The following is a 26720-nucleotide window of genomic DNA, read 5'->3' as shown; positions in this document are numbered from 1 at the left end:
TCTTTAGTGGTTCCATACAAATTTTAAGATGTTTTTATCTCTTTCCGTGAAATACGCTATAGGAAGTTTGATGGAGATTGCATTAAATCTATAGATTAGGTAGTATGGACATTTTAATATACTAATTCTTCTAATCTTTGAACATGCGGTATATATGTGCCTTTATAATTTTGAGGTGTGTTTCTCCTATACCCAATTTGTTAAAAGATTTTTTTTCTTTTTATCATGGAAGTATGCTGTATTTTGTCAAAGGCAGCTTGGGTTTATTTTTGCATCTATTGAGGTGATCATATGCTTTCTATCTTTTCATTTTATAAATGTGGTGTGTCATTTATCAACTCATGTGTGCTGAACCATCCTTGCATCCCAGGGATAAATCTCACTTGATCACAGTGTATGATTGATCCTGTTTTGTGCTGTTAAATGTGGTTTGTTACTATTTTGTTGGTCTATAGTTTTCTTTTCTTATACAGGCATACCTCTGAGATAATGTGGGTTTGGCTCGAGACCACAGCAATAAAATAAATATCACAATAAAGCAAGTTAACAATTTTTTTGTTCCCTAGTACATATAAAAATTATGTTTATACTATAGTCTATTAAGTAGACAATAGCATTATGTCTAGAAAAATGGTGTACTTATTTAATTTTTAATTGCTATATTGCTAAAAAAAATATTTAATTTTTAATTGTATATTGCTAAAAAATATTTAATTTTTAAATCCTATATTGCTAAAAAATCTAACCATCATCTGATAATACAGGGTTGCCACAGACCTTGAATTTGTAGATAATATATTGCCTGTGAAACACAATAAAGTAAAACTCAGTAAAACAATGTATTCCTGTTGTGTCCTGAACTGGCTTTTGTATCAGAGTAATGCTGTCCTCATAAAACAAGTTTGGGAATATTCCCTCCTCCACAGTTTTTTGAAAGAGTTTGAGAAAGGATTGAGATCAGTTCTTTGGTAGAATTTCACAGGGAAACCATCTGATCCTGGACTTTTCTTTTCTGGGAAATTTTTGATTACTGATTCATTCTCCCTACTTTTATTGGTCTACACAGATTTTCTGTTTCTTCATGATTAATTCTTGGTAGGTTTTGTGTTTCTAGGAATTTACCCATTTCTTTTGATATTTGTTGTTGTATAGCTAATTATTCATGATAGTCTCCTATGATGCTTTGTACTTCTGTGTAATGTCTCTTTCACTTATGATTTTGAGTCTTTTATCTTAGTCTAACTAAAAGTTTGTCAATTTCATTTAAAAAAAAATAGCTCCTAGTTGTTGTTTTCTTATTTTCTGTTCTCTACATTTATTTCTGCTCTGATCTTTGTTCCTTCCTTCTGATAACTGTCAGCTTAGTTTGTTCCCTTTTTTAGTTCCTAGAGGTGTTAAGTTGTTTGAGATATTTCTTTTTCCTTAATGTAGGTGGTTTTTGCTATAAACTTCCCTCTTGAAACATCTTTTGCTTCATCCTATAAGTTTTGGCATGTTGTATTTCCATTTTTGTTTCTTTCAACGTTATCTATTGATTTCTTCTTTGACCCATTGGTTGTTCAGGAATGTGTTGTTTATTTCCACATATATGTGAATTTTCTGGTTTTCTTCCTGTTGTTGACTTCTCATTTCTTGCCATTTTGGTCAGAAAAGATAGTTGATGTGATTTGAGTCTTCTCAAATGTGCTAAGACTTGTTTTATGATACATCACATGATCTAACCTAGAGAGTGTTCCATGTGCATTCCGGAAGAAATGTATATGCTGCTGATGTTATGTACAGAATATTCTATATGTGTCTGTTAGGTCCACTTTACCTAAAGTATAGTTCACATCTATTGTTTCCTTTTTGTTTTCTGCCTAGATGATCTGTTAGTGAAAGTGAGATATTAAACTCCCCTGTAGTATAGTTATTTTTAATACTCTTGTTCTTTAACCTTTATACTTAGTAAAGTGGTTAACACACTACTATATTACAGTATTGTTGTCTAATGTCACGTTAGATCAGTTTTTTTTTTGCTTACTATACTTAACTGCTGTGATATTGGGTGGATGGTAGATATTTATTTATGATTGTTATAGCTTCTTTTTTTTTTGTCTTTTTTTTGTCTTTGTCGTTGCTGTTGTTGTTGTTGTTGCTATTTCTTGGGCCGCTCCCGCGGCATATGGAGGTTCCCAGGCTAGGGGTTGAATCGGAGCTGTAGCCACCGGCCTACGCCAGAGCCACAGCAACTCGGGATCCGAGCCGCATCTGCAACCTACACCACAGCTCATGGCAACGCCGGATCGTTAACCCACTGAGCAAGGGCAGGGACCGAACCTGCAACCTCATGGTTCCTAGTCGGATTCGTTAACCACTGCGCCACAACGGGAATTCCTGTTATAGCTTCTTGATGAATTTATTATCATTATAAAATATCTTCTTTGCCTCTTGTTATGATTGTGAGAATTACTGAAACAAAGTGAACAAATGCTATTTGAAAAAAAAATGGTATTGATAGATTTGTTCAGTACAAGGTTGCCAGAAACCTTCAATTTGTTTGTTTGTTTGTTTAAAAAAAGCAGTATCTACAAAGTACAGTAAAACGAGGTGTGCCTGTACTAGGGAGCTAATAATGTGGGTGTACTCACTCTGTACTGGGAGCAGATACAGCCACTCAGGAATTCATTATTTGCCTTCCTACCTTGAGCATCTCCTAACTTTGGCCACATTTTATCTTTCATGAGTCGAACCTATCTGAACTGTTTACTTTCTTTCAAATTATTTATCTCACATAGAAACTTGTAAGTTGGAAGAGAGAACCATTCTTCTGAAAATAAAAGTGTAATGGGCAAAGTACATAGTTATTGAAACAAGATAGATTTTTGTTGTACTTGTGGAAAAATAGAACTTTTTTGGTATATTTTATTTTATTGTGATTTGTTAGTGGTGATGATGGTTCCTTTTGAAAGGAGGCAAAAAAGACAGGGACTGAAGCAGAAGAAACCAATGGGAAAGAGAATAATGGTGGATGTAATTTTGGAAGCTACCTTTAAAAATAGTTTTCTGTTATTGCTTTAAAACATGTTTTCTAACAAAGAAATGTGACTTCCTTTTCAGACTGCCCTTGCACATTTAGAGTCTCTTGCAGTGGATGTTGAGGTAGCCAACCCACCAGCCAGTAAAGAGAGCATCGATGGTCTCCCAGAGACCCTTGTTCTTGAAGATCACACTGGTGAGGGCAAAGCTGATATCTGATGTTGAATGACACATTGCTTATTCAAGTATATTGTCAGTGCATCTAGAAGATAAAATGCTGTCAGAAACTTTCATTAGATTTTCTACAAAGCCTAGTTTTGACAAACTTTTACCTGGTAGAATTTTTTAATTTATCAAGTGATAGGCTGGGACAAATGTTCTCCAGTCAACTTTTCTACAAAAGCAATGTTTGTTAAATTTCAAGTTGTCATGTCTTAAGCATGTCATGTCTTAACATGTTTGCCAATTAATTGATCAATGTGGTTCTTTTGTCCTTCATAATTATCATCTACGAGTTAATATGTTGATTTTCAATTTTTTTTTTATAATTTTTTTTTTTAATTTTCCCGCTGTAAAGCAAGGGGATCGAGTTATCCTTACATGTATACATTACAATTACATTTTTTTCCCCAGCCTTTCTTCTGTTGCAACATGAGTATCTAGACAAAGTTCTCAATGCTATTCAGCAGGATCTCCTTGTAAATCTAAGTTATGTCTGATAAGCCCAAGCTCCCGATCCCTCCCACTCCCTCCCCCTCCCATCAGGCAGCCACAAGTCTCTTCTCCAAGTCCATGATTTTCTTTTCTGAGGAGATGTTCATTTGTGCTGATATTAGATTCCAGTTATAAGTGATATCATATGGTATTTGCCTTTCTGGCTCATTTCACTCAGTATGCGATTCTCTAGTTCCATCCATGTTGCTGTTTTGTTAAACTTGAACTTTATAGGATTAATAAGTCACATTATTTGTTTTCAGCTATTGGTCAGGAGCAATGCTGTCCAATCTGTTGCAGCGAGTATATTAAGGACGATATAGCGACAGAGTTACCTTGTCACCATTTCTTTCACAAACCTTGTGTCTCAATTTGGCTACAGAAGGTAAGTTGCAGATTTCTTTTTAAAAATTAATATTTTAATAGCTTCTCCTTTAAGTTGATGATGATAGTATTGTCTTTTAAGCCTATTTTATGTAGCTACTTACTTGTAGTACTTTTTAACTCATTGTTTAAAATTGGTTATCTTTTAATGACTACAGATTAATGGTAATATCAAACTATTTTACCTTACTAACATTGTGTATAAAACAATATAGGCAAATGATTTTAGGATAAAGTGAATTAGATCTTTTAACTAGCTCTGAAATTTGATGATTTCAAATACCTTAAGTAAAGAAGCCTATGGGACTACTCAGAGGACTATAACATTATTATAGATACTCTGCTAATAAGAATTGGTATCTAAAAATGTATATGAGAAATACTTAATAACCTGTCCAATACTTCCTATTACAAATTTTTATATACTGTTTTTGAATGTTTACCCAATAATCTTTAAATATATTGGAATTACTTAAGAAAAAGTTTTACTTAAATCATCTCTGTAGACTCTGTTTTTGCATTAAGGATGTTTACATGCAGTTCAGTGGAATTTCACAAAGCACTTTGCCAGCTTATTTACTTACGGATGTGGTTCTTTCTTCCCTCCTCTCTTCTTTTCTTTCCTTTATCTTTCTTTTCTGTTTCTCCCCTTCTACTCATACTTCATCTTTGTCAGAACTCTAGTTACTGTCTCTAAAATCCAATGCAGCATTGTTCACCATTTCTTTATAAAATCTAAAGTTTCTGTCTAGGTTTTCAAGATGGTCTGCGATCTTCAGACTTACTCCTCTGTACATTCACTCATGTTTGCTTAGCCTGGTGTGGTCTTTCCCTTATTGTTATAGCAGGTGGTTTAGGTAGGTCCAACTTAAATTCCACCTTTTCTATTCTTAATATCCCCTTTTTTAAAACTCACAAAATAGTATCAGAGCCTGAAAAAGGAGCTAGTGTTTTGTTTGTCTGTTCTATTTCATGCAACAGTTGTTGGTTCATATGTATTTTCCCATTTAATCCTAACAGTAATTCTGGGACGTATTGGTATCCTTACTCTCATTTTCGAATAATTGTTACTGATCTAAAGTTATATAGCCACTGTGTGGTTGATTGAAACAGCACTCATCTATTTGACTCTAAAATGTAGTTTTATAGCCTCATCTCTATGGCAAGTGCACAGTAAGTGTTTGCTGAGTTAAATTCTTGAATTGTAGATATCATATATGTTGTACAATCTTGAATTATCATTGTTTTTGCTTTAACCCAAGGTAATAATCTCTTTAGTCTCTCTCCCCTCAGGAAACAGCGTATTATGAAGCCTTTCTCCTGGGGAGAAGGTTCCCAAGATACAAATCTTTGTCACCTTCAACAACTTGATTTCTTTAACCTGCTTTCTATCAGATAGATCTCTTTGGGGAAAATATCAGATTGTGAGGGTATATATCTGGGTATCATTGCCAGATGACATATTTCTAATAATTTTCCATTGGTTCTAAAATAATGTGCTCCCAGTCTAACTGCTTTCCCTGTTCCACCTTCCCGCAATTTATTTTATAATTTAGAAGGCAGCTAACTCTCCATATCTTTTTGAAAAGGAATTATATAGCTTATAAAGAAGGTCTATGGTGCCCCTGCTTTGACATATCTGTGCTAAACCAAAGTGAGCCTTAAATGAGGAAGAATCTAGGGGCATGATTTGATGTAATAAATGTGTGAATTAATTAGATCTCTGATTTCTCTAGTCCTGTGCATTGTAGATTACATAAAATAATTCAGCTCAAGGGAGGACATGCCTTGTGACTCCATGCTCTCACCCCCGTAGCACCAGTACCAAGTGGAGAGTTTAGTAGACTCTCATTTAATACTCACTAAATGAAAGATGAGTAACGTGAAAGACATAAACATGATTAGGAGACACAGTTTACTTCAAAGAAATTACAATCTGATTGGGATGAAGAGGAAATAGCATCAGAATTTTGCCTCTCTATATTGTGTGGGTTAGAAGTTTTTTGGTTTTTTTTTTTTAAGTTATTTGACTTGTTTGTGGGATAATGATACTGTTTTTTCTTTCTTAAGATATTTTATAGTAGTTAAGACTTTTCCTTTGGCTATGACCTTGTTTTTTTCTCCCTCTAGTCAGGGACGTGCCCTGTGTGCCGCCGTCATTTTCCACCTGCTGTGATTGAAACACCTGCAGCTGCTTCCTCTGAGCCTGATCATGATGCCCCACCTTCAAATGACAGTACTGCAGAAGCCCCCTAAACCCTAACACTTGAATGAGATCAGTCTATCAGTAAATCTGCCAATTCCTTCTAAATCTGATGTGCAAATAATTATATATAAATATATTAAAAATGCTATATATAGTCTATGCCATAGTTTAGAAAGAATATTAACCTTTCTAAACTAAATTTAGGTTTGCAGAAAGTACTAAACATTTTCAAGCTGAATGTTGAGCAGTGCATCCATTTTCTTTAGTTTAATATGTTAGTAATTGTAAAGTCAAGCTTATCAACTAACTTTCTCCAGAAGAAATAATCCTCTGTGTGGCACACATTGTTTTGTTCTGAAGTTCTGCCACTAAGTGATTCTAAGTAAGCTTTCCTATCTATTTGCATCAAATGTGAAGACTGTGATCACAACAGTAGCCAAATTTGATTTTGTTGGAAATAAAAAAGAATTCTAAAGCATGCTTTTTCATTGGTCCCTTTGCTTTTGCTTCATCAAAACCTCTTAGTTCATAATACTGAGTGGTTTTATAAGAAGCTATCTACTCTTCCATCTTTGAAATTAGGGCTTTTTAGAATGCCAAACAAAACTTCCGGCTAGAGCATCATAAAATTTTAAAACCTTAAATGTAATCCCTAGGAAACGGTTAGGTAGTAAAATAAATTGTTATATTTTAATTGGTGGATGTGCTTAAAAGTAAGTTTAACAAAGCATATGAACAATGTCGTGTGCTCAGTGCTTGGTATAGTGAGGTGAATTAGATGGCCTTATGAAATCCTTTCTACTTGGATAAAATTATACTTGAAGGTCCAAAACACTCATGGCACATTTGTATAATAAATACTAGATATAGGTAAAGGTAACTTTGAAGTATTTTGGAAAGTCTGAAAACAAGCATAAAGTGTTTTAAAACACTCTTCCTGTTGTATCCCAAAGTAAAACCTGATACCTTAAAAAACTGGAAGATTAATCGTACTAAATTGTGTAAAGCATAAAATTGATGGGATATGAGACAGATTTGGCCACACCTTTTTACAACACATCTAAATCTGTGTTACAGTTTTTTATTTTAAAGTATTGCTGAACAAGGATTATTCACATTATTTTATCAGCATTTGTTTCTTTACACTCATATATTTTGGTAAAATTATTCACTATGGAACTAAAGTAAAAAATAAGTATTTTGAAATTAAGCCATGGGTGAAAAAGTAGATTGTATAATTGCCTAGTGACTTTGTGAACAGAACTGAATATATAACAGTTCCTTCCTTATTTTCTGTAAAAGAGAAAAGAAGATGTTGACCTCAGATTTACCCTCTGAAAGAGTTGTGTTCACAAGCTTTTACAAAAGTGAGAAAATCAGCTTCCTTTTTTTTTTTTAACATGGGAAATTTGACCCATAGGATCATCTTTGTAATTATATCACCAAACTAAAACTTAACAGCTTTCCATTTAGGTGATCACACCCCATAGGCAAGTGTGTGTCTACATGAACATAATATTTAACTTGCAGGTGTTATTGGGTATCAGTCAGCACCAGAGAATGATGGGTGTTAGAGTGCCACATTTGAGCAAGTAAAAAGTAAAGCACATAGTGAGTGAACATCCATCCAAGTAGTATGTGCATCATTTAGCTTGGACACAGAAAAGGAATATTTATATGGCTTCCCAAGTGCAAAATAACTTTTTATTTGTGTAATTTCTCTGAGTATTTATATTCCATCTCTTTTCTCCTTTCTTAAAAGTGGATTTTCACTGTTGGCACATTTGAGTCTTAAATATAAGGAACATAACACTTGCATTCTAATTTTTGCATATATTGTAAATGTGTCTGGTATTTACAGCAAAATACTGTGTATCCTTTTATGGGTAAAGCAGAATTGAACATTGCATGCATGTTATGTGGTGACTTTGTAATTTTGGGGTTCTTTGGGGCTTCTGTGACTTTAGAAATGCTTACATTCAGGCCTTAATGTTGCATTAGGTAGCATGTTTTCCTTCTGATGTATATAGTCACTGTTGTATAAACTAATCTTTGCTTGTTTTCTACTTTGTGATCTTTCCATACTGTATTTCATTGATGATCAGTTAGTGTCAAGGAGTCAAATCAGATTACAATTAATTTTCATGTGTATATTGTGGAAAAATGTGACTCGTGTGATTTTTGTTGTTGTTTGTTTCCTTTAAGTACTATTGATCAGTTGTGACACTTTACTGGTTAAACTGACAGTGCTACACATTTCTCTGTAATAAGCCACACATTATATTTAGGCAGTATAAAGGGACATTGGTTTTGTTCTCCTAGATAGCAGCTGTCCCAAAGAAAATATTTCTTCTTTGCCTGTTAAGATTTAGCTGTTATCTGCCAGTTGTTAAGTTTTGGTTCCAAATTCAACCAGCAGTGTTGAGAGCTGAACTTAAGATAGCTGTTGTACTTTTTGCTTTCCATCTGTTTCTGTCCTTCATTCTCAGCTCCCTACTATCTATAAACAGCTGCTATGAAGGAGAAAAGTTGAATAAGAGTTGGCTTAAAAAATCTTTTAAAAGAAAAATTGAAGTTTTAGAATTTTCATTGTAACAAACTAATGCAAGCTGAGGCTGACAAGTTAAGAGACCAGAATATTGTTTGATCACATCTTGGATCCTTTCAAAAAAGTAAAGAATATATGAAGGTAAATTAGTAGTATAAATATTAATACAAATATTATTTCTCTTATTTCTCTATTATATGTTAAGTGACTTGACCTAATTATTTTATTTTTTTAAACATTTTCTCTCTTGTAATATGAATGCTGATATTTAAAGATAGATCTATGTGGTTTTCTTTTGTGTTTCTTAATTGTTTATCTCTACGTGGACTAACTCTTAAGATTATTTGTGATCTGAATTTATATATATAAGCTGTTAAATATATGTAAACTGTTAAAATGGAATGCAAGTTTTTGAAAAAGCCCGGGTCTAAATGTAATGATTGGTTTATTGTTCTACAACCGCAATTCATCTTTTTTTGTGTAAATCATAAACAATAAACAGGATGTACTCAGTGGTCATTTCTAATATTTAATTGTGTAGTCGTATCACTTCTATAAATATACCCCCCCCGGAGGATTTAATGTTAATAGCAAAGAACACAGCTATTAAGGAAATCTGGGATAGGCTCCTGAACACATGATTATACAGCCCTTTAACTGTGATCTAAGCAGGAGGACTTTAGAAGAGACCCCAGTTATACAGAAGTGGTTGATGGACTTCCAGAGTTAGAGCCACTCAGCATTCCTGCATGGGTAAGATTTCCTTGTTAGAAGAGTATCACCCAGATGTTCCTATAAATAGGACATATGTGAAGCTAGACAGAAAGGTTCTGTCTCTTCTGTACGGCCACTTCTTCATATCTTCCCTCAGGCTTCACGCTTTTCTCAGATCTTGCATGCTATCTATTCGAGATCAGCCTGGAATTGGCTACTTTTAATCCCTCACTTAAAATATGTTAGAACTAAACACAGTTCTTCTGTGGTCTCACTAGAGCAGGGTCCAGAGGCATTATTCTCAACATCAAAGTGATTCTCATATGACTGTTATGACTAGTATATGTTGATTTTATTATTCTTACTACCATCATTATTAGGTAAGCATATCACATTGTTCTTGCTAAACTTGCTGGTAAGCCAGATCCATTCCCAGTAATTATACAATTTCTTCTTAACCTAATTGAAGGACTGCATTCATCCTTCCTAAATTTAACTTATAAGGGTCCATATGAATTCTGATCCTTCCTCAGCCTATGTCAGTCCCAATTTTAATGAAGCATGCCTTTGATATTTAGTGGCTTTGTCCAAGTTGCTGATAAATACTGAATACAATAAGATAAAATGTGACCCTTTTCAGAATGCCACTGCAGACTGCCCTTTAGGTGACCCTGACTTTCAGTCAGTACTTTGGGTGCAGTTGTTGAAGCAACTACCGATCACTTATATATGTTTCTTCGTGTTTACTAAAAGGACACTGTAAAAATTTTGTCCTGTTTAGCTGACAAGTAGATTTTACTGAGGAAGTAGCCTAATCTGCTGGTATATTAAATCAAGAAAGCAAATGAAGTTAGCTGAAAATGCTTCTTAGTGAAACCATACTACCCCCTTTTCTAACTGCTCATATGCCATTTGTTAATCTTACCTAGAATTTGATGATCACTGTCAACCTTATTTTTGTAATTTCTTGGTGTCTACTTTTTCCCCCCTCTCAAAAATTATATTTGAAGTAACATGACCTTGACAAATCACTTAATCCCTCTGCTTCCTCTAGAAAGCCACGAATCTAAAGGTTCAGAACTACCATTTGTGCATAGGTAAAAGTTTGAAAAAAAAAATGTTCTTTGTTGATGTGCAAATCATAGTCAAATATGGTTGCTTTCTATCATTGTTTGATGCTATCAATGCCTTTTAGGATTGATGAACGTTTCAGATAAAAATGTTAAAAGTATCTTAATCACCTCTGAGGAAAGAATTTGACCTGGGAACTTTATTAAATCAAAATCATTAAAATTTAATTAATGTCAGTTTTACTAAAAGGCTACATGCCTGGGTGTGGCAATTTATTCTGTATTCTTTTTTTGTGTGTATCTTTTTAGGGCCTCACCCTTGGCATATGGAAGTTACCAGGCTAGGGGTGAATCAGAGCTGTAGCTGCTAGGCTTACACCACAGCCACAGCAACGCGGGATCCAAGGCAAGTCTGCAACCTAAACCACAGCTCACGGCAATGTTGAGTCCTTAACCCACTGAGCAAAGCCGGTCATCGAACCTGCATCTTCATGGATACTAGTTAGGTTCATTAGTGCTGAGCAACAAAGGGAATTCCATCTATTCTGTATTCTTAGTTTATAGTCAACATGCAGTTTTTTTTAGTGAATATTAGATAAGGTAGGTCTTTATCTTGTTTTGTTGTTTTGAAAGATACTACCTCTTAGCCATTACTATCAGGAAGAAATGCTGCAGACCACCATGAACTCTCTTGATTATGAAATAGCAATTCTTAATAAGATTCACTGAGAAAAATGCATTTTTACATTATAAGAATAATTACCATTTATGAAGGGCTAAACATTAGACATTGTGTTGGACTTTTTTAGCTAATCTTCATAATGAATGACAAAATTGAGTCCTATAGTTCTGTGAGCCTGAGGGTTCTGTGTAGTTCATGCCACCTTCCTGGGTAGGAACAACCTATCTGATCAACGTTAATAGTTAAGTTGTTTGAAATGCAGTCTGAGTTTTAAAAATGGGGCAAAGAGGGGTATTTTAAAATTCTCAAGAAGTTTTTCCTTGTATTATTTTGCTAAGTTGTTATGGAGAGACATTTTTGCCTACAGTGGTATATTGCTGACCAAAGTTCTAATTTCCTACTTAGTGGAGTTTCTTAGTCACCTTTATGATCTGATGACTGCTTCCTACCTTTCCCTGATCATTTGAGAGTCTTAAATTATATCTGGTCTGAGAAGTGTGTGGCATCCTCTTGTCTATTCACCCACTCAGACCTCGCTAATGCAGGCACCTGTCTATAAAAGCAACCAGCCCTGCCCTTTTCCAAAGTCTCTGGATTTCTTCCTTCAGACGCCATAGACATTTGCCCTCGTAATTGCAGTCATTCCAGGGTGGAAAACTTGTCCCCAAGCTGTTTCATCAAGTTCTTTTCAGGTATTTAAGCTGTACCCTAGTTCTGTTTGTCGGTTTTATTCCCATTTTCTTGTTAAAAGACTCCCACGTGTTACAACTATTATAAGGGACTTCACTACATACCATCCTGCTGATTGGCCTTTGGCCTCCACAAATGATTCCTCCTCTTGATCTGGACCAAGGGTCCTTCAGCCTTAGGGTTGCAGTAAACTAGGTTTGGTGCCGCTGCAGAATATCAGTTTTTGTTTTAGTTTAAATTCACATTTAAGGCAGATAAGGATAAGAAGGGGGGCTTACTGAATCAACATTGTCTGGAAAGCAAGCTCTAGCCTAGATGGGATGAGGAATCACAAGTGAGCACTGTGGTCATGGCCCACATCTAAATGAGAAAATAGCATCTGAAAGAAGATGTTGAAATTTTTTAAATAAAAACCAGTGATCTTACAAAAACAATATGTTAGACACCTCGGCCTGGCATTCTGCCTGAATCTGCTGAAACAACACTTGCATCAAATTAACAGCATGTCCTGAGCTGCTGTTTAACCAGTGTTTATCAAGTGCCCCCTCTAGCACAGCTGTAAATCCACCAAACTGCCTGACCTCCTGGAGTGTCCCCTCGAGTGCAGAGACTCTTACACGTTTTTCCTGAAGCAGCTTGATTCACTCAGTGGGAAAGGGTTTATCTTGGCCTGGGGAATGCCTGGCTCCAAGGGCTTTTCTGTGGTTATCCAAGCTAGAAACAACCAGAGCAGAGAGAAAGGATAACAAGTGTCAGGCCCCCAGGGTGACTAGCTACCAGCAACCACCCTCATGCCCACATGATCTCTAGCTACATGGCTGTATTTATAGGTTGATGATCTCCTAGGAGGCTATATGCCCTATGACACACACACACACCCCGCCCCCACCCCCACTGCCTAGATAGGATGTTTCCCAGCCAGGGAAGTTGGAAGGAACTTTGCTGAGATGGGGCTGGGCATGGTGAAGAGAAGCAAAACTTAAAAGTATTTCACCTTATTTCCTGAGCTATATTATTACCTGTCCCTCTTACTCCCTGTGCTCTAAGGCATTTACACATAAGCATCCATTGTGATTTTACCCAGACAGTGGAACATGAAGCAGGCAATTCTGAGTCATTGCTTTCCTGCTGGCTAAGCAACCTCTGGTACAAAACATCGCATACGTTTTGATAGCTAGCATACCCTGAAAACTGTCTTACTGAGGGCTGGACAAGGAATAAGCACCACTGTCAAATTTTCTATGTTGGGACTCTCACAGAAGCCAAATGACCCAAGTGTGAAAGCACACTGGGCAGCAAGTACACCACGTGCTCTGCTGATGCATCGTAGTGTCAGGACCACCTGTGCCTGACTTGGCAGTAGTGCCATAGCATATGGAGGTGCCAAATCTGGGCATGCCAAGGCTCACTCAGGGAAGGCAGAAATGCTGCACAATCCTTTGTCTTCTTATCCCCCCCCCCATTTCTGTATAGTGCCATTTTCTTCCCAGCATAAGGCCCTGGAGAAGCGCCTAGAGCTTATTTAATCCTTATGTAGGTGAAACTTTATAAAGAGGAAGCAGAATAGAAGGCTGCATTAGATGGTCCCTGCCATGGCTGTTCTACTTGAAACATCCCTTCTCATTGTCCAGAACTGCAAGGAGTCTGAAATTTTACCGTGCTTATAAGCTACCACATTTCATATATTCTGGGAGAATATATGAGACCCCTTAGAGACAAAGAGTTTTATTTCTCACAGTACAATGGGTAGCATGAGCTGCATAATCACCTCAATTCCCTTTGCCCTCACGTCCCTCGTGGAGAGTGCAGAGCTTGGCCCAGGTGGACAAGTGAGTTTGTGTCACACACACACGATGAGTTTGTGTCACAGATGAGAAACTTCGAGCTTAGGAAACACCAGTCTTGTAAAGGGGCTGATGGCAAGCCTGCTTAACCTTTGCCCCAGAGAAAGACATTAAATGTTATCTTGGTTAAGAAACAAATTTGTCCTTGATCTGGGGGGCAGGATGGAAGGGTAATGTATCTGTCTTATATGATTTTTCTATATAGACTCTGAAAAGGCAGTACAGAACAAAACTGTCAATCCCTCTTGATCAGAAGACATGAGAAACGCAAGAAACCCATGAATTCTCTCCCACCACCTGTTGCCCCTGGTAAAGGAATGGGATACTGCAGGTCAAAAAATCCCATGTGGCCCAGCCGTAGCTGATTTGACTCATGGGGGCACCGGGCCCAAGGCCCATCCATTCAGAGGCTGATCAGTGGCCAGGTGCTAAAGGTAAGGCAGGACAACCAGGTTTGCTCACTTAACATTTTGGGAAGGAGGGAATTGCCAGTAGGAAATGGGAGCTGCGGCAAAAAGCTTGTGTAAGGGGTGATATTAAAGTTGTAAGTAGCGACGATCTTGCTGAAGTGACAGGGAAGCAGAAAGTGAGAGCAACTAGAAACCGAGTGGGAGAAGATATGCGAGAGTGGATTGCGGAGGAAGCCAGCGGCAGTGGAGGGAAGGAAGCTGAGCCTCATGACTGGTGGAACCCTAGAAAGTGGAAGCAGACACAGCTCCTTACTTTCCATCACTATCTGCTCCTCCCACCAAAATGGGCATTCTTTATAGTAACACACAAGCCATTACTGCAGAGAATTTGAGTGAGTTTTTTAGTTAAAAAAAAAAACAAAAACAAAACAGATTATAAAGAACAGAAGAGATGCAGAAAGATGTTTTCGGACAGTAAACAGGCTAACATTTATCAGGTGCATACTATTGACCAGGAATTTAATACATGGTTTTATATGCATTACACACACGCACACACATGATGAGTTTGTGTTAATCGTAACCATTTTTAGGCGTAGACTTTTTTTTTTCTTTTCTTTTCTTTTTAGGGCCGCACCCGTGGCATATGGAGGTTCTCAGACTAGGGATCTAATGGGAGCTACAGCTGCCGGCCACAGCCACAGCAATGACCGATTCGAGCTGCATCTGCAACCTACACCACAGCTTACAGTAACGCCGTATCCTTAACCCACTGAGTGAGGCTAGGGATCAAACCTGCAACCTCATGGTTCCTAATTGGATTCATTTCCGCTGCCCCACAGTGGGGAACTCCTAGGTGTAGACTTTTTAAAAAATTGAAGTATAGTTGATTTACAATGTTGTGCAGTTTAGACTTAATCTCTAAAAGGCATCAAATGTTAAGTAGCTGCCAAGGATCATGTAGCTAGTAAGCAGGGGAGTCAGGATTCTAATCCAGTGCTCTTACCTGCTTTGTTCTATTGCTTCCTGCGTAGGTGAGTCAACACTCAAGGTAAGTATAAATGCAATTTCATCTACTGTACCAATAGTCCTTGCAGGCTAAACTGCAAGTTCAGTAGCCTTTATAACACTCTTTTAGTGGAGATAAAAACACTAAACATTTGGACCGAAAAATACTCAGAAGTTGGTAATTATCTTGTTAATGATCAAAGAGAATAAGCCCAAAGAGGCTAAGGTGAGGAGTATCAACATATTAAATTGACTTATTCTCCTACCTGAAACCAAAAAAATGATCTCAGCAGGTGCAGAAGTTTGTTACTTTCCAATCCACCTCAGAGAGAAATCTACCTCCGCCATTTTTCTCCCATCAGTCCCTATAGTATGCACAGTTCCAGTGGCCATTATCCCTGTCTCTAAATAAGCAAGAACAATAATGTGGTCAAAGGAAGCCTGCTGCTTTTCACACTGGTAAGGCCTGGGTAAAAAGTAGATTGTGATTGAATGGGGATAAAAGTCAAATCCCTACTGTTCCTCACCCTAAATCCACTCTACATGCTCTTGTTCTGTCCTAATTAGTCTCTGTCCCAGATAGCTACGCCTTTTTGGTTAATGAATACCCATGGCCTCATCATCTCCGGTAACTGATCCCACAGGAGGCTGGGAGAGCCTCATCCAAGCCACCTGACAGAAGGTGCTTTTCTATTCATAGATTGCTTTGTACTTAGAATCAATGAAAAATTAACAACCAGTTTGTTACCTGACCTAGGAGGCAGTGGCTTGCCCATAATTGTACAACCAGAAAATGTTGGAGCTGGTACTTGAATGAGGTCTTTTGACTATGCTAAAAACTATGCTTCTGCTTTCTTGCCCAGTTTAATCTTCTTCCTCTGGCGAGTCAGGGCAGCAGCTACGGTTAGATCAGAAATACGTATTTACCTCCAAACCTGCTTTGTGCTTAGATCTCAGATGCCAGTGAACAAAGTGGGAAAATAATGACGAGTAAGCAGATCAAGACTTGCTTGTAAATTCCTGTTTTGATGCTTCCATTTGAGGTCATTTTTAAGTTATAAAAGGCTTGGGGTGAGGTGGAAAGAGAAAGAGAACAGAGTGGCAGAGCAGGAAACTAGAATGAGACAGAAAATAAGCAAAGTCAGTGGTTCTTAGGCTTCCAGCCACCAGAGGAATTTTCCGGTAGGTGTTTGACACACATGCAGAGCACATGTCAAACTTCTAGGAATTTTGAAATTCAAATGTCAAGAGTTTAAGAAATTTTAATAACATTTCAAAAATACCTGAGAAATTAGAACATATAGCAGAACACTATATACTCAGCATTTATCTGCAGTGGATTTGATAATTTAAGAACTATTAACATTTTACCATATTGACCCCAAAAAAGGCTCATATGTATATACAGTTCCTTTTCCTCAAAAAAGGGCCATGGCCCCAGGAAAATTATTTTGATTTCAACCTCCACTACCTGACTCGTTTTTAGAGGCCCTCCTAAAATCCTATGGGTCTGCCAGAGTCAAGGATCGTAAATAGGTTTTGCCTAACTTGTCAACTCTGATCAGCTGGCCGGAAGATTCACCCTTGAATCCAGGCACAGAGAGAGTGCGGCGCAGGAGAGGGAGTTGGGGAAACTGAGAACTGTCCCTCCTCACAGCTCCACCTCACTATATCGGCTCTCTGTGCACTGTGGGACGTGCCAGTGTTCAGTCCAGCAGCAAGAAAAGCTTCCCTCCCTGCGGCTGTAAGAGACTGCATCATTGTAATGCTGTGTTCGCATCACTAAAAACGTTGAGCTGCACTACATTCTGGGAGACCCCCATAATTCGTGCCTTAAAAAAATGAGTTGTCTTTTTCTGGTTGGACTCCCTCTGCAGAAAATTCTACCTCTAACCACTGGCCTGATTTCCATGTAGTTCCTCCCTGGAAAGTGTGCAGAAGTCCCCATGGGAAGCAATCTTTCTTCAGTTCTGAGCATGGAGGTAAGGTCATTTCATTTCTTCTAGACTGGAGGAGCAAGCCTGCCTTTGCTTTTCAGACAGCTTGTTTTGCAGCAGGCCCTTTATTATCACGAAAGTACAGGATGAAATTTTGAGCTTTTTAGTGATAACACTGATTAATCATCCCTTGGAGCCGGTGATTGCTTCGTGGTCCCAAGGTAGGGACCCTGCTGGGTTAAAAAAAAAAAAAAAAATCGGAGTTCCCGTCGTGGCGCAGTAGTTAACGAATCTGACTAGGAACCATGAGGTTGCGGGTTCGGTCCCTGCCCTTGCTCAGTGGGTTAACGATCCGGCGTTGCCGTGAGCTGTGGTGTAGGTTGCAGAGGCGGCTCGGATCCCGCGTTGCTGTGGCTCTGGCGTAGGCCGGTGGCTACAGCTCCGATTCAACCCCTAGCCTGGGAACCTCCATATGCCGCGGGAGCGGCCCAAGAAATAGCAACAACAACAACAAAAGACAAAAGACAAAAAAAAATCACGTTGAAGAGAATGTTTTGTTTTGTACATTGAGTAACAGCATTCTCTGGTGACCTGTTAAAATAAGAGATGTCTGCAAAAATGAGGATAAGCATCGATGCACCCAAGGAGAAGATTTTTTTCTTTTCAAATGGAAATACAAATTTAGGGTTGTTATGTGCACTTTGTTGAACTTGGAAAGAGGGAAACTGAGGCAATATTTATACACTCCAAGTTAGAAGAGAAAACCCTCCATCCTGCTAGTTGCTCCAGAGGTAACAGACATTAGCCTTTCTTACTCTTTTCTTCCCTTCGTCTTCCCTCCATCCCTCCTCTCCTTCCTTTACTTCTTTTTTCCTTCATCAGGCAGACTGGCTGAGTTTAAATCCTAAAACCACAGCTGTATCAGCTGTGAAATCTGGAGCAGCTTAGTTGACCTCCATATGTCTTTTGCCTCATCTGTACAACAGAGACTGGTGGTGTTTCCTTCCTGAGTTTTGTTTTTTTGTTTGTTTGTTTTGCTATTTCTTTGGGCCGCTTCTGCGGCATATGGAGGTTCCCAGGCTAGGGGTTGAATCGGAGCTGTAGCCACCGGCCTACGCCAGAGCCACAGCAACGCGGGATCCGAGCCGCCTCTGCAACCTACACCACAGCTCACGGCAACGCCGGATCGTTAACCCACTGAGCAAGGGCAGGAACCGAACCCACAACCTCATGGTTCCTAGTCGGATTCGTTAACCACTGCGCCACGACGGGAACTCCTGTTTGGTTTTTTTTTTTTTTTTTTTTTTTTTATGATGATTGAGTGAGTCAGCTCGTGGAAACTTAAGAGTTCTGTCAGGCGTGTAGTAAGCCTCAGGTGGGAACACTTCTTCCCTACTCCCTGTGTTTCCTTCCATGGGGTGGAAACTATGCTGCTGAGACACTCCCAGTCTCCCTCCCTCTCACTTGCTGGATATTGGCTTAATCTGATTAGAATTAGAGTGAATGAACTGGCCTGCTGGCCTCAGGCTCTTTTCCTCTCTTGGAAGTAAGTGGTTGCCTCTGCTTTTCCAAGGGAAGCCCTTGTTTGAGACTGACTCTGACCCCACTGTTGTAATGGCAGCACAATCAGGCTAATTCCAGATTGACTGTTGAGAAGGGTGGCACTGTCCTTAGCAGCAAGCAGGAGTCCTGCGCTATGGAATTCCTTCCTCAAGGTGTTCCAAGTCCCCCTCCAGAGCCCAGGATTGCCTGGACAGGGATCAGCGTGGGTCTCAGACCCGGCGTCTGCCCTCAGGGTGCTCCCACACGGTCTCCCATGCAAGTGGATACAAGGAGATGCCCCAGGGGTTCCAAGGCTCTTGTCTGTGGGGTCCTTCTGGGGTCCCATGGCCTGGTTCTTGTTCCAGGCGGATGGAATGGCCAGGATCTCTTTCCCCCTAACTGGCAGAGTATTTCTTTTGTATGAGTGGGCAAGATTAGGCCCCTGTAATCATGCCAACTGGGAGTACTTCTCACTCCCATCTCAAACAGAGCAGGTCCAAGTCTTGGCTTAAGCTGCATGTGTGGGCCTGTGTTACTGAAGTGTGGGCACAGTGACACTCAAGGTGGGGCCAGCAGGTGTCCTTTACCCTGTTCTGTGCCCACCACTGGCTCCTAGGGCAGTCACCCACCCCAGCAGGTGGTCTCCAGGGTGGCTGTGCCATCTCTTCTGAGGACACCTGAGACCATTGTCTGGCTACACCAGTGGGCCCTTCCCATCTGTGTCCTTTCCTGACTTCAGTTCTGGTGACATCATGCTCTCACAGGATGGTCTTAAACTGCTGGATGAGGGAATCAGGTTTCTTGTGTAAAAGAAACTACTCTCTGATGGTATGTGGAAGACACGGGTGTGGTCCATATGGAGAGATCACATTCCAGCCTAAGGAGTTCAAGAGAGGATATAGCTGGAAGATACATTGTTCTATTTATGCCATGAAATAAAGCAGAGTACATTTAACATATCTGGAAAATGAATTATTGTTCACATTTTCCTGCCTATTCTGGATAAGACTTGAATATATCGTCATGATCAGTGAAGCACGATAACAACCTTCAATGAAGTCACTGGAAGCTGCTATTCACAGACCACACTTTGAATGATACAGCAGCAGCAAGAGTAATAATGTAACAGCATCAAATAAATGGAAGTCTGAACTTGGCAGAGGCAAGAAGACCTCTATCGTTTCACTACAAAGAGGTTCTGAAAGCCATGGCACCATGAGTAATAACGCTATTGCTATCACTTCCTCCCTGCAGGAGATATGAAATTAGCCAGGAATGTTGTGTATGACAGTAAAGAACATGAATAAGTGGTTCCCGAACCTGGACAGAAAGAAATGGTGCCTCCATAGTACGAAAAATCTTCAAATGCCCTGATAGGATCATAAACAAATAGGTACGTACATCTTCTTTTCTCATTATTGGTTCTAAATCTTGGTGGATAAATCACAATACCTCACATGGGTCCATGAGTTGTATAATATGTTTTCCATATAATTATTTATATAAACGAGGGCCCAGCAAAAATATTTTCAGAGTAACGTACACCCTAGGGGTTTCCCTGGAGAAAAGCATTTGCTCATAGAAATAAGCCTCCTCTCCTCCCATCTTACCTCTATCAGTAACAGAGGTGCTATTTTGGCCACTGTCTGCCACTCTTTTGTCTTACTCCTCAATTTGTTTTGAATTTGGGAAAGGTAAGTGGGGTGCTATTTATTCAAAATTTCTCCAAGTTTCTAATAGTAAGCATCAAAGTTATCATCATGTTTTAAGCATTTGGGTTACATTTTTTAATACATTGAGGTATAATTGACGTATAACATTATGTGTATGTTATATGTATAATTACATGTTGTGTAGTTTCAGCTACACAATGTAATGATTTAGTATTTGTATATATTGCAAAAATGATCACCACAATAAGTCTAGTTAACATCCATCATCATATACATACTTAAAATTTTTTTTTCCTTGTAATAGGGATTCCTAAGGTTTGCAAATATTTTCCCCCATTCAGTGTGCTCTCTTTTTATTTTGTTGAAAATTTCCTTTGCTGTGCAGAGCATTTTTGGTTTGATACAGTCCCACTTGCTTATTTTTGCTTTTGGAGTCAAATCAAAAAAAAAAAAATTATTGCCGAGACTGAGTCAAGGAGCTTATTCTTGACAATTTATTCCAGGAGTGTCATGGTTTCAGTTCTTACACTGAAGTCTTTAATCCATTTTGATTTTTGTGTATAGTGCAGGGTAATGGTCTAGTTTCATTGTTTTGCACATGGCTGTCTAGTGTTCCAGTAACTTTTATTGACAAGACTGTCCTTTCCCAATTGGGTATTCATGGCTCCTTTATCTCTTCTGTTCCATTGATCTATCTCTGAGTTTTTAATGGCAGTACAATATAGTTTAAATTACCATAGCTTTGTAATATAGTTGGAGATTAGAAAGAATTATGCTGCCTCCTTTGCTCGTCTTTCTTAAGTTTGCTTTAGCTATCAGGGTATTTTGTGTTTCTATACATATTTTAGGCTTGTTCTATTTCTATGAAAAAATGCCGCTGGAATTTTGACAAGGATTGCATTGAATCTCTACATTTCTTTGAGTAGTAGGTACATTTTAATAAACATTAATTCTTACTGTTCATGAGCATGGATGACTTTTCATTTATTTGTGTCTTATTCAGTTATTTTCATCATTGTCATAGTTTTTAGTGTAAGGATCTTTCACTTTCCTGGTTAAGTTTATTCCTAGGTATTTTATTCTTTTAATTGCAATTCTAGATGAGATTATGGTCTTAATTTCTCTTTCTGATAGTTTGTTATTATAGTATAGAAACACAACAAATTTCATAATTTTATGTCCTGCAACTTACTGTATTCATTAATTAGTTCTAACAGGTTTTGTTTTTTGTTTTTTGTGGGTGTTTTTGGTGACGTCTTGGAGGTTTTCTCTCTATATATTATCATGTAATATGCAAATAATGATTTTACTCTTTCCTTTCTCATTTGGATGCCTTTTATTTTCTTTTCCTGCCTAATTGTTCTGACTAGAACTTTGAGTACTATGGTGAATAAAAGTGGTGATAGTGGGCATCCTTGTCTTGCTTCCAAGAGAAAAAGCTTACAGATTTTTACCATTGAGTATAATGGTACCCATGGGCTTGTTATATATGGCCTTTATTATGCTTAGATACACTCCCTCTCTATCCAGTTTGTTGAGAGTTTTTATCATAAATTGATATTAAGTTTTGTCAAATGCTTTTTTTTTGCATCTGTTGAGAAAATTATGTGGGTTTTAATTCTTCATTTTGCTAATGTGATGTATCATGTTGATTAATTTATGAATGTTGAATCTTCCTTGTATCCCTGGAATAAATCTCACTTGATCACAATGTATGATTATTTAAATGTACTATTGAATTTGGTTTACTAATATTTTGTTGAGAATTTTTGTTTCTATCTTCATCAGGGATATTGGTCTATAATTTTCTTGTAGTGTCCTTTTCTGCTTTTGATAAAAGGATGATGCAGACTTCATTAAATACATTTGGAAATACTTCCTTTCTTTTCTTGGAAGTGTTTGAGAAGGATTGGTATTAAATGTTTGGGTCTCTCTGCATGTAACAAGTTGCTTTCCTCTTGCAGCTTTTAAGATCTCTATTGAAATTTTAGTTATAATATATCTTGTATTTCTTTGGGTTCATCTTATTTGGAACTCTATGGCTTTCTGGATCTGGATATCAGTTTCCTTCCTGAGGTTAGGGAACTTTTCAGCTATTATTTCTTCAGATAAGTTTTCCATCCCTTTCTTCTTCTGGGAGCCCTGTAATATGAATATCAACCTGCTCGATATTGATCCATAAGTGCCTTAAACTACCTTCACTTTTTAAAATTCTTTTTATTTTTTGTTGCTCTGATTGGGTGAGTTCATTGCCCTGCCTTCAAGTTGACTTATCCTTTATTTTGTTTTATCTTGTCTTTTATTGAACCCCTCTAGTGTATTTTTCAGCTCAGTTATTTTATTCTTCAGGTCTGTGACTTCTCTTTGTTACTTTCATATATTTTCTGTCTTTTGTTAAAATTCTCACTGTGAAAGGTAGATCACTTATCTCCCTTCATCAAGATTTTTTCTGAGGTTTTTATTGTGTTCTTTCATTGGAAAATATTCCACTATTTTCTCATTTTGCTTGACCCTATGTGTTTGTTTCTATGTAATAGATGAAACAGTCACCTTTTCGAGTCTTGAAGAAGTGTCCTCATATAGGAGATGAACCTTATTGTTCAACCTTGTCCTAGGTCTTGGTTGTCCCTTGAAACTTTGGGCTTGTCTAAGTAGCCTGTTTTATTTTTTAATAGCCTCAATTTTTTAGGGTTTATTCCAAGACCTGTCAGTGTCCAAAAGTTGTGGAAGGAATCTCATCCTCTAAATTCAGGGTTATTGGAAGCCAGACCCTCAGGTAGCAACTTTAAAGTATGCAAAGAGAGAGTTCCCATTGTGGCTCAGTGGGTTAAGAACTTGACATGGTATCCATGAGGATGTGGGCTTGATCCCTGGCCTTGCCCAGTGGGTTAAAGATCTGGTGTTACTATAAGCTGTGATATAGGTTGCAGATGTGGTTGGGATCTGATGATGCCATCCTGCGGAGTAGACCACAGTTGCAGCTCCATTTTGACCCCTAGCCTGGGAACTTCCATATGTCACAGGTGTGGCCATAAAAAGAAAAAAAAAGTATGCAAATACACAGTCCTGTAAGACCACAAGTATGAGCCCTGCTGGCCACCAAAGCAGGTGATATGGAGTGTCCCTTGGATGACAGTCACAGAAATCAAGGCTTTAGGTGATCCATAAGATCCTTTTTGAGAAGTCCTTGCATGCTGTAGTGAGGCACTGAGAGCTCTTCCCTCAGCCGCTGGATGTGTGCCAAACCTGAAGCCTGCCCCTCAGGCTGAAGTTCCAAGACAAGTAAATAGGCTTCTTTCCTAGAAAGGCTGTAGGTATGTTTCAGTAAGCAGTACCCTGTGTAGCACCCTGGAGGTGGTAGTCTTCCCAAAACTCTCTTTCTGATCGTTACAGTCCTCTTGGACCCAGGAATGCATGACCTCTTGACCTCCAGAGCCTGGTGATGAAGGGGCATCTCCTGGGCTGCAGCATCAAAACTGGGGAAGCAGATGTAAGAACTGGGGTACCAAACAGGTGTAAAAGCCCTTCTTTGGGAGATGCAAAAGGAGAATGCAAAGATTATGACTGTTGGTCAGAAGATAAAGATGGAACATGCTGAGAAAAAAGTAAAGATCTAGGGTAAAATAAATAGTGTCTGCTTCCTTTAGCAAGGCAGAGAGAGAGTGCAAATTGGTACCTTCCAGCTCCTCCATCCCCAGAGACTATCCCAATAGGCCCTTGCTCCTCTGCCTAACACTTAAAGATTACCAAATACATCTCTTTCACATAAAGTCTGGTCATTTTTCAAATGACTGTTTCTGCCCTGGGCCCTGGGGTGGGTGAGGCTGTGCATGAGTGCTTTAAGAAGCATTCCTCAGTTTGCCACAGCCCTTTGGTTTTCATGGACATGTGAACTGATGGTCAGATATTTTAGGGGCTCATCTGTCAGGTGCAAAATTTGATGTTTCTGATGTGAGTTATGAACCTTTTTCTTCTCAGAGAGAGGCTCCAGGTTTGTGATTCCCTCCCTAGTGTGGTCACTGTGCCAGGGGTGGTGTTCATAGTGAGATTGTGTCTTGGCCTCTCTGACCCATTCCTGTGGCCTTTTTCTCATTTGCTGTGGTAATTTTCAGATCTTTTTCAGTCATAGATTTGGTATATGCATGGAGGAGGTGAGTTCCAGATCTTCCTATATGGCCATCTTGCACCACCTCCTCAGGATGCATTGTACTTTTCATGTGTTTCCTTTCCTTCCATTCCCCAAAGCTTATAAGCTCTTCCCTAAGCCCTGCAAGATTCCTGGGTTGTTTTGTTGTCTTGTTTGTTTGTTTTTGTGATCATTCTGGAGACCTGGACAATACCTAGCTCAGAAAGAATCCCCTTCCTTCTTAATATCCTTCAGTAGTTTGGACTGAATGGAAGTTCTTTGCTTCCTACCCCTCAAGTACATTGCTCTTAAGCCCCATGGACAGTAGGTGGCCCTTGACTTGAGGGGATGATGACAAGAAAGTTGCATTCGTGGGTTAAGAAAATAAGACGCCCAGAAAGAAGAGTATCTACCTTAAGCATTTAAACCAAAAGATCAAAGGGTTATAGAAGTGAAGGTATTCAACATAACAAAATTGGAAGCAAGCGAAATGTTTACTAAGTGCAGGACATGATAAAGTACAGGATTGGTGAGCCAGTCAATAAACCGATATGAAGCACTTTGCTATTATGTTACGGAGGCCAGGTAGAGACATGGAGTAAAACTTCCGTGAACTAAAATAAGGAAGAAAGGAAGTGACACAATTTTATAAATGTATGTCTTGTGGTTATAACTAAAGGAAAAGCACATAGGTATTTGTATGATCTACATTATTTCCTAAAGCAAAATTAGTACCCTGGAATTATGCTCTGTGTGTGTGTGCTTTAAGTGAAAGATTCAGTAAACATAGCGTTATTTATCCTCAAAGTCTTTTGTGTAGAGATTTTTATTTACAATTTGTTAATAATTTTTGTTTAGAATATTATCCTATATGCACACTGTCCTATCATAAGATTGCTATTTTCTTTTCCTCCACTTTGGGGGCCTGCCATTGTTAGGACTGACTAACCAGCTATTCAGGACACTTTTTACTTTGGTTCTTGATCATGATACAACACACTCTCTACCTCTCTGGAGTCCTAAGACTGGCCAAAGGGTTTCAATTTTCCTTAATTCTCTATTATTATAGTGCCAAGAAATACCCAGTCATGATCCCAATGCCCTCAAACTACGGGTGGAATCATCCACTGTCCTTAGCATCCTAGACCTCGGGCCCAGAGGCACTGCAAGGAGCAGTCCTGTCCTGTCACCTTGGAGCTTCTGCTGCACTACGGGGAGGAAACCCTTATGAAGTGCGACATGTTCCCATGCTTTAGAGAATTCACTCAAAAAATGAATTTCACTCAAGGCAGAAATGGAGATCCCATGGTTTCATCCAATCACAGTCATATTTCACCTTTTTAAGAATGGTAGAACCCAAAGCAATCTACAGATTCAATGCAATCCCTATCAAATTACCCATGACATTTTTCACAGAACTAGAACAAACAATCCAAACATTTCTATGGAACCACAAAAGACCCAGAATCGCCCAAGCAATCCTCAGAAACAAAAACCAAGCAGGAGGCAGAACTCTCCCAGACTTCAAGAAATACTACAAAGCCACAGTCATCAAAACAGTGTGGTACTGGTATCAAAACAGACAGACAGACCAATGGAACAGAATAGAAAACCCAGAAATAAAGCCTGACACCTATGGTCAATTCATCTTTGACAAGGGAGGCAAGGACATCAAATGGGAAAAAGAAAGTCTATTCAGCAAGCATTGCTGGGAAACCTGGACAGCTGCATGCAAAGCAATGAAACGAGAACACACCCTCACACCATGCACACAAATAAACTCCAAATGGCTCAAAGACTTACATATACGACAGGACACCATCAAACTCCTAGAAGAAAACATAGGCAAAACACTCTCTGACATCAACCTCATGAATATTTTCTCAGGTCAGTCTCCCAAAGCAATAGAAATTAGAGCAAAAATAGACCCATGGGACCTCATCAAACTGACAAGCTTTTGCACAGCAAAGGAAACCCAAAAGAAAACAAAAAAGACAACTTACAGAATGGGAGAAAACAGTTTCAAATGATAAAACCGACAAGGGCTTAATCTCTAGAATATATAAACAACTTACACAACCCAACAGCATAAAAGCTAATCAATCAATGGAAAAATGGGCAAAAGACCTGAATAGACATTTCTCCAAAGAAGAT

The 26720-nt window shown here is 38.6% G+C and overlaps 1 protein-coding gene and 1 long non-coding RNA gene across 5 annotated transcripts in view; both read left to right on the top strand.

Moving 5' to 3' along the window:
- Positions 1 to 9398, top strand: part of PJA2 (praja ring finger ubiquitin ligase 2) — a 345411-nt gene extending 336013 nt beyond the window's left edge. For 2 of the 3 annotated variants that reach the window (XM_047778400.1, XM_047778399.1), the window contains 3 exons: positions 3100 to 3214; positions 3996 to 4117; positions 6247 to 9398. In XM_047778400.1, coding sequence (XP_047634356.1) covers positions 3100 to 3214; positions 3996 to 4117; positions 6247 to 6372 — 363 coding nt within the window. In that variant the 3' untranslated portion in view covers positions 6373 to 9398. The remainder of the gene's footprint in view (positions 1 to 3099; positions 3215 to 3995; positions 4118 to 6246) is intronic. The other variant, XR_007134560.1, reaches the window with a different exon arrangement.
- A 1727-nt stretch (positions 9399 to 11125) lies between these two features.
- On the top strand, positions 11126 to 25971 carry LOC125126214 (uncharacterized). 2 transcript variants are annotated; one of them, XR_007134559.1, is made up of 4 exons: positions 11126 to 14304; positions 17166 to 17270; positions 20022 to 20160; positions 25636 to 25971. It is a non-coding gene; the product is annotated as an uncharacterized LOC125126214 (long non-coding RNA). The 2 variants fall into 2 exon arrangements; XR_007134558.1 differs by lacking the exon at positions 11126 to 14304 and having other exon boundaries at positions 15140 to 17270.
- Positions 25972 to 26720: the final 749 nt, after the last annotated feature.

The sequence above is a fragment of the Phacochoerus africanus genome, chromosome 4, assembly GCF_016906955.1.
Source record: "Phacochoerus africanus isolate WHEZ1 chromosome 4, ROS_Pafr_v1, whole genome shotgun sequence".
NCBI lineage: Eukaryota > Metazoa > Chordata > Mammalia > Artiodactyla > Suidae > Phacochoerus > Phacochoerus africanus.
Note: the sequence above shows the minus strand (reverse complement) of the source record. Positions and strands in the feature narration are given on the sequence as shown.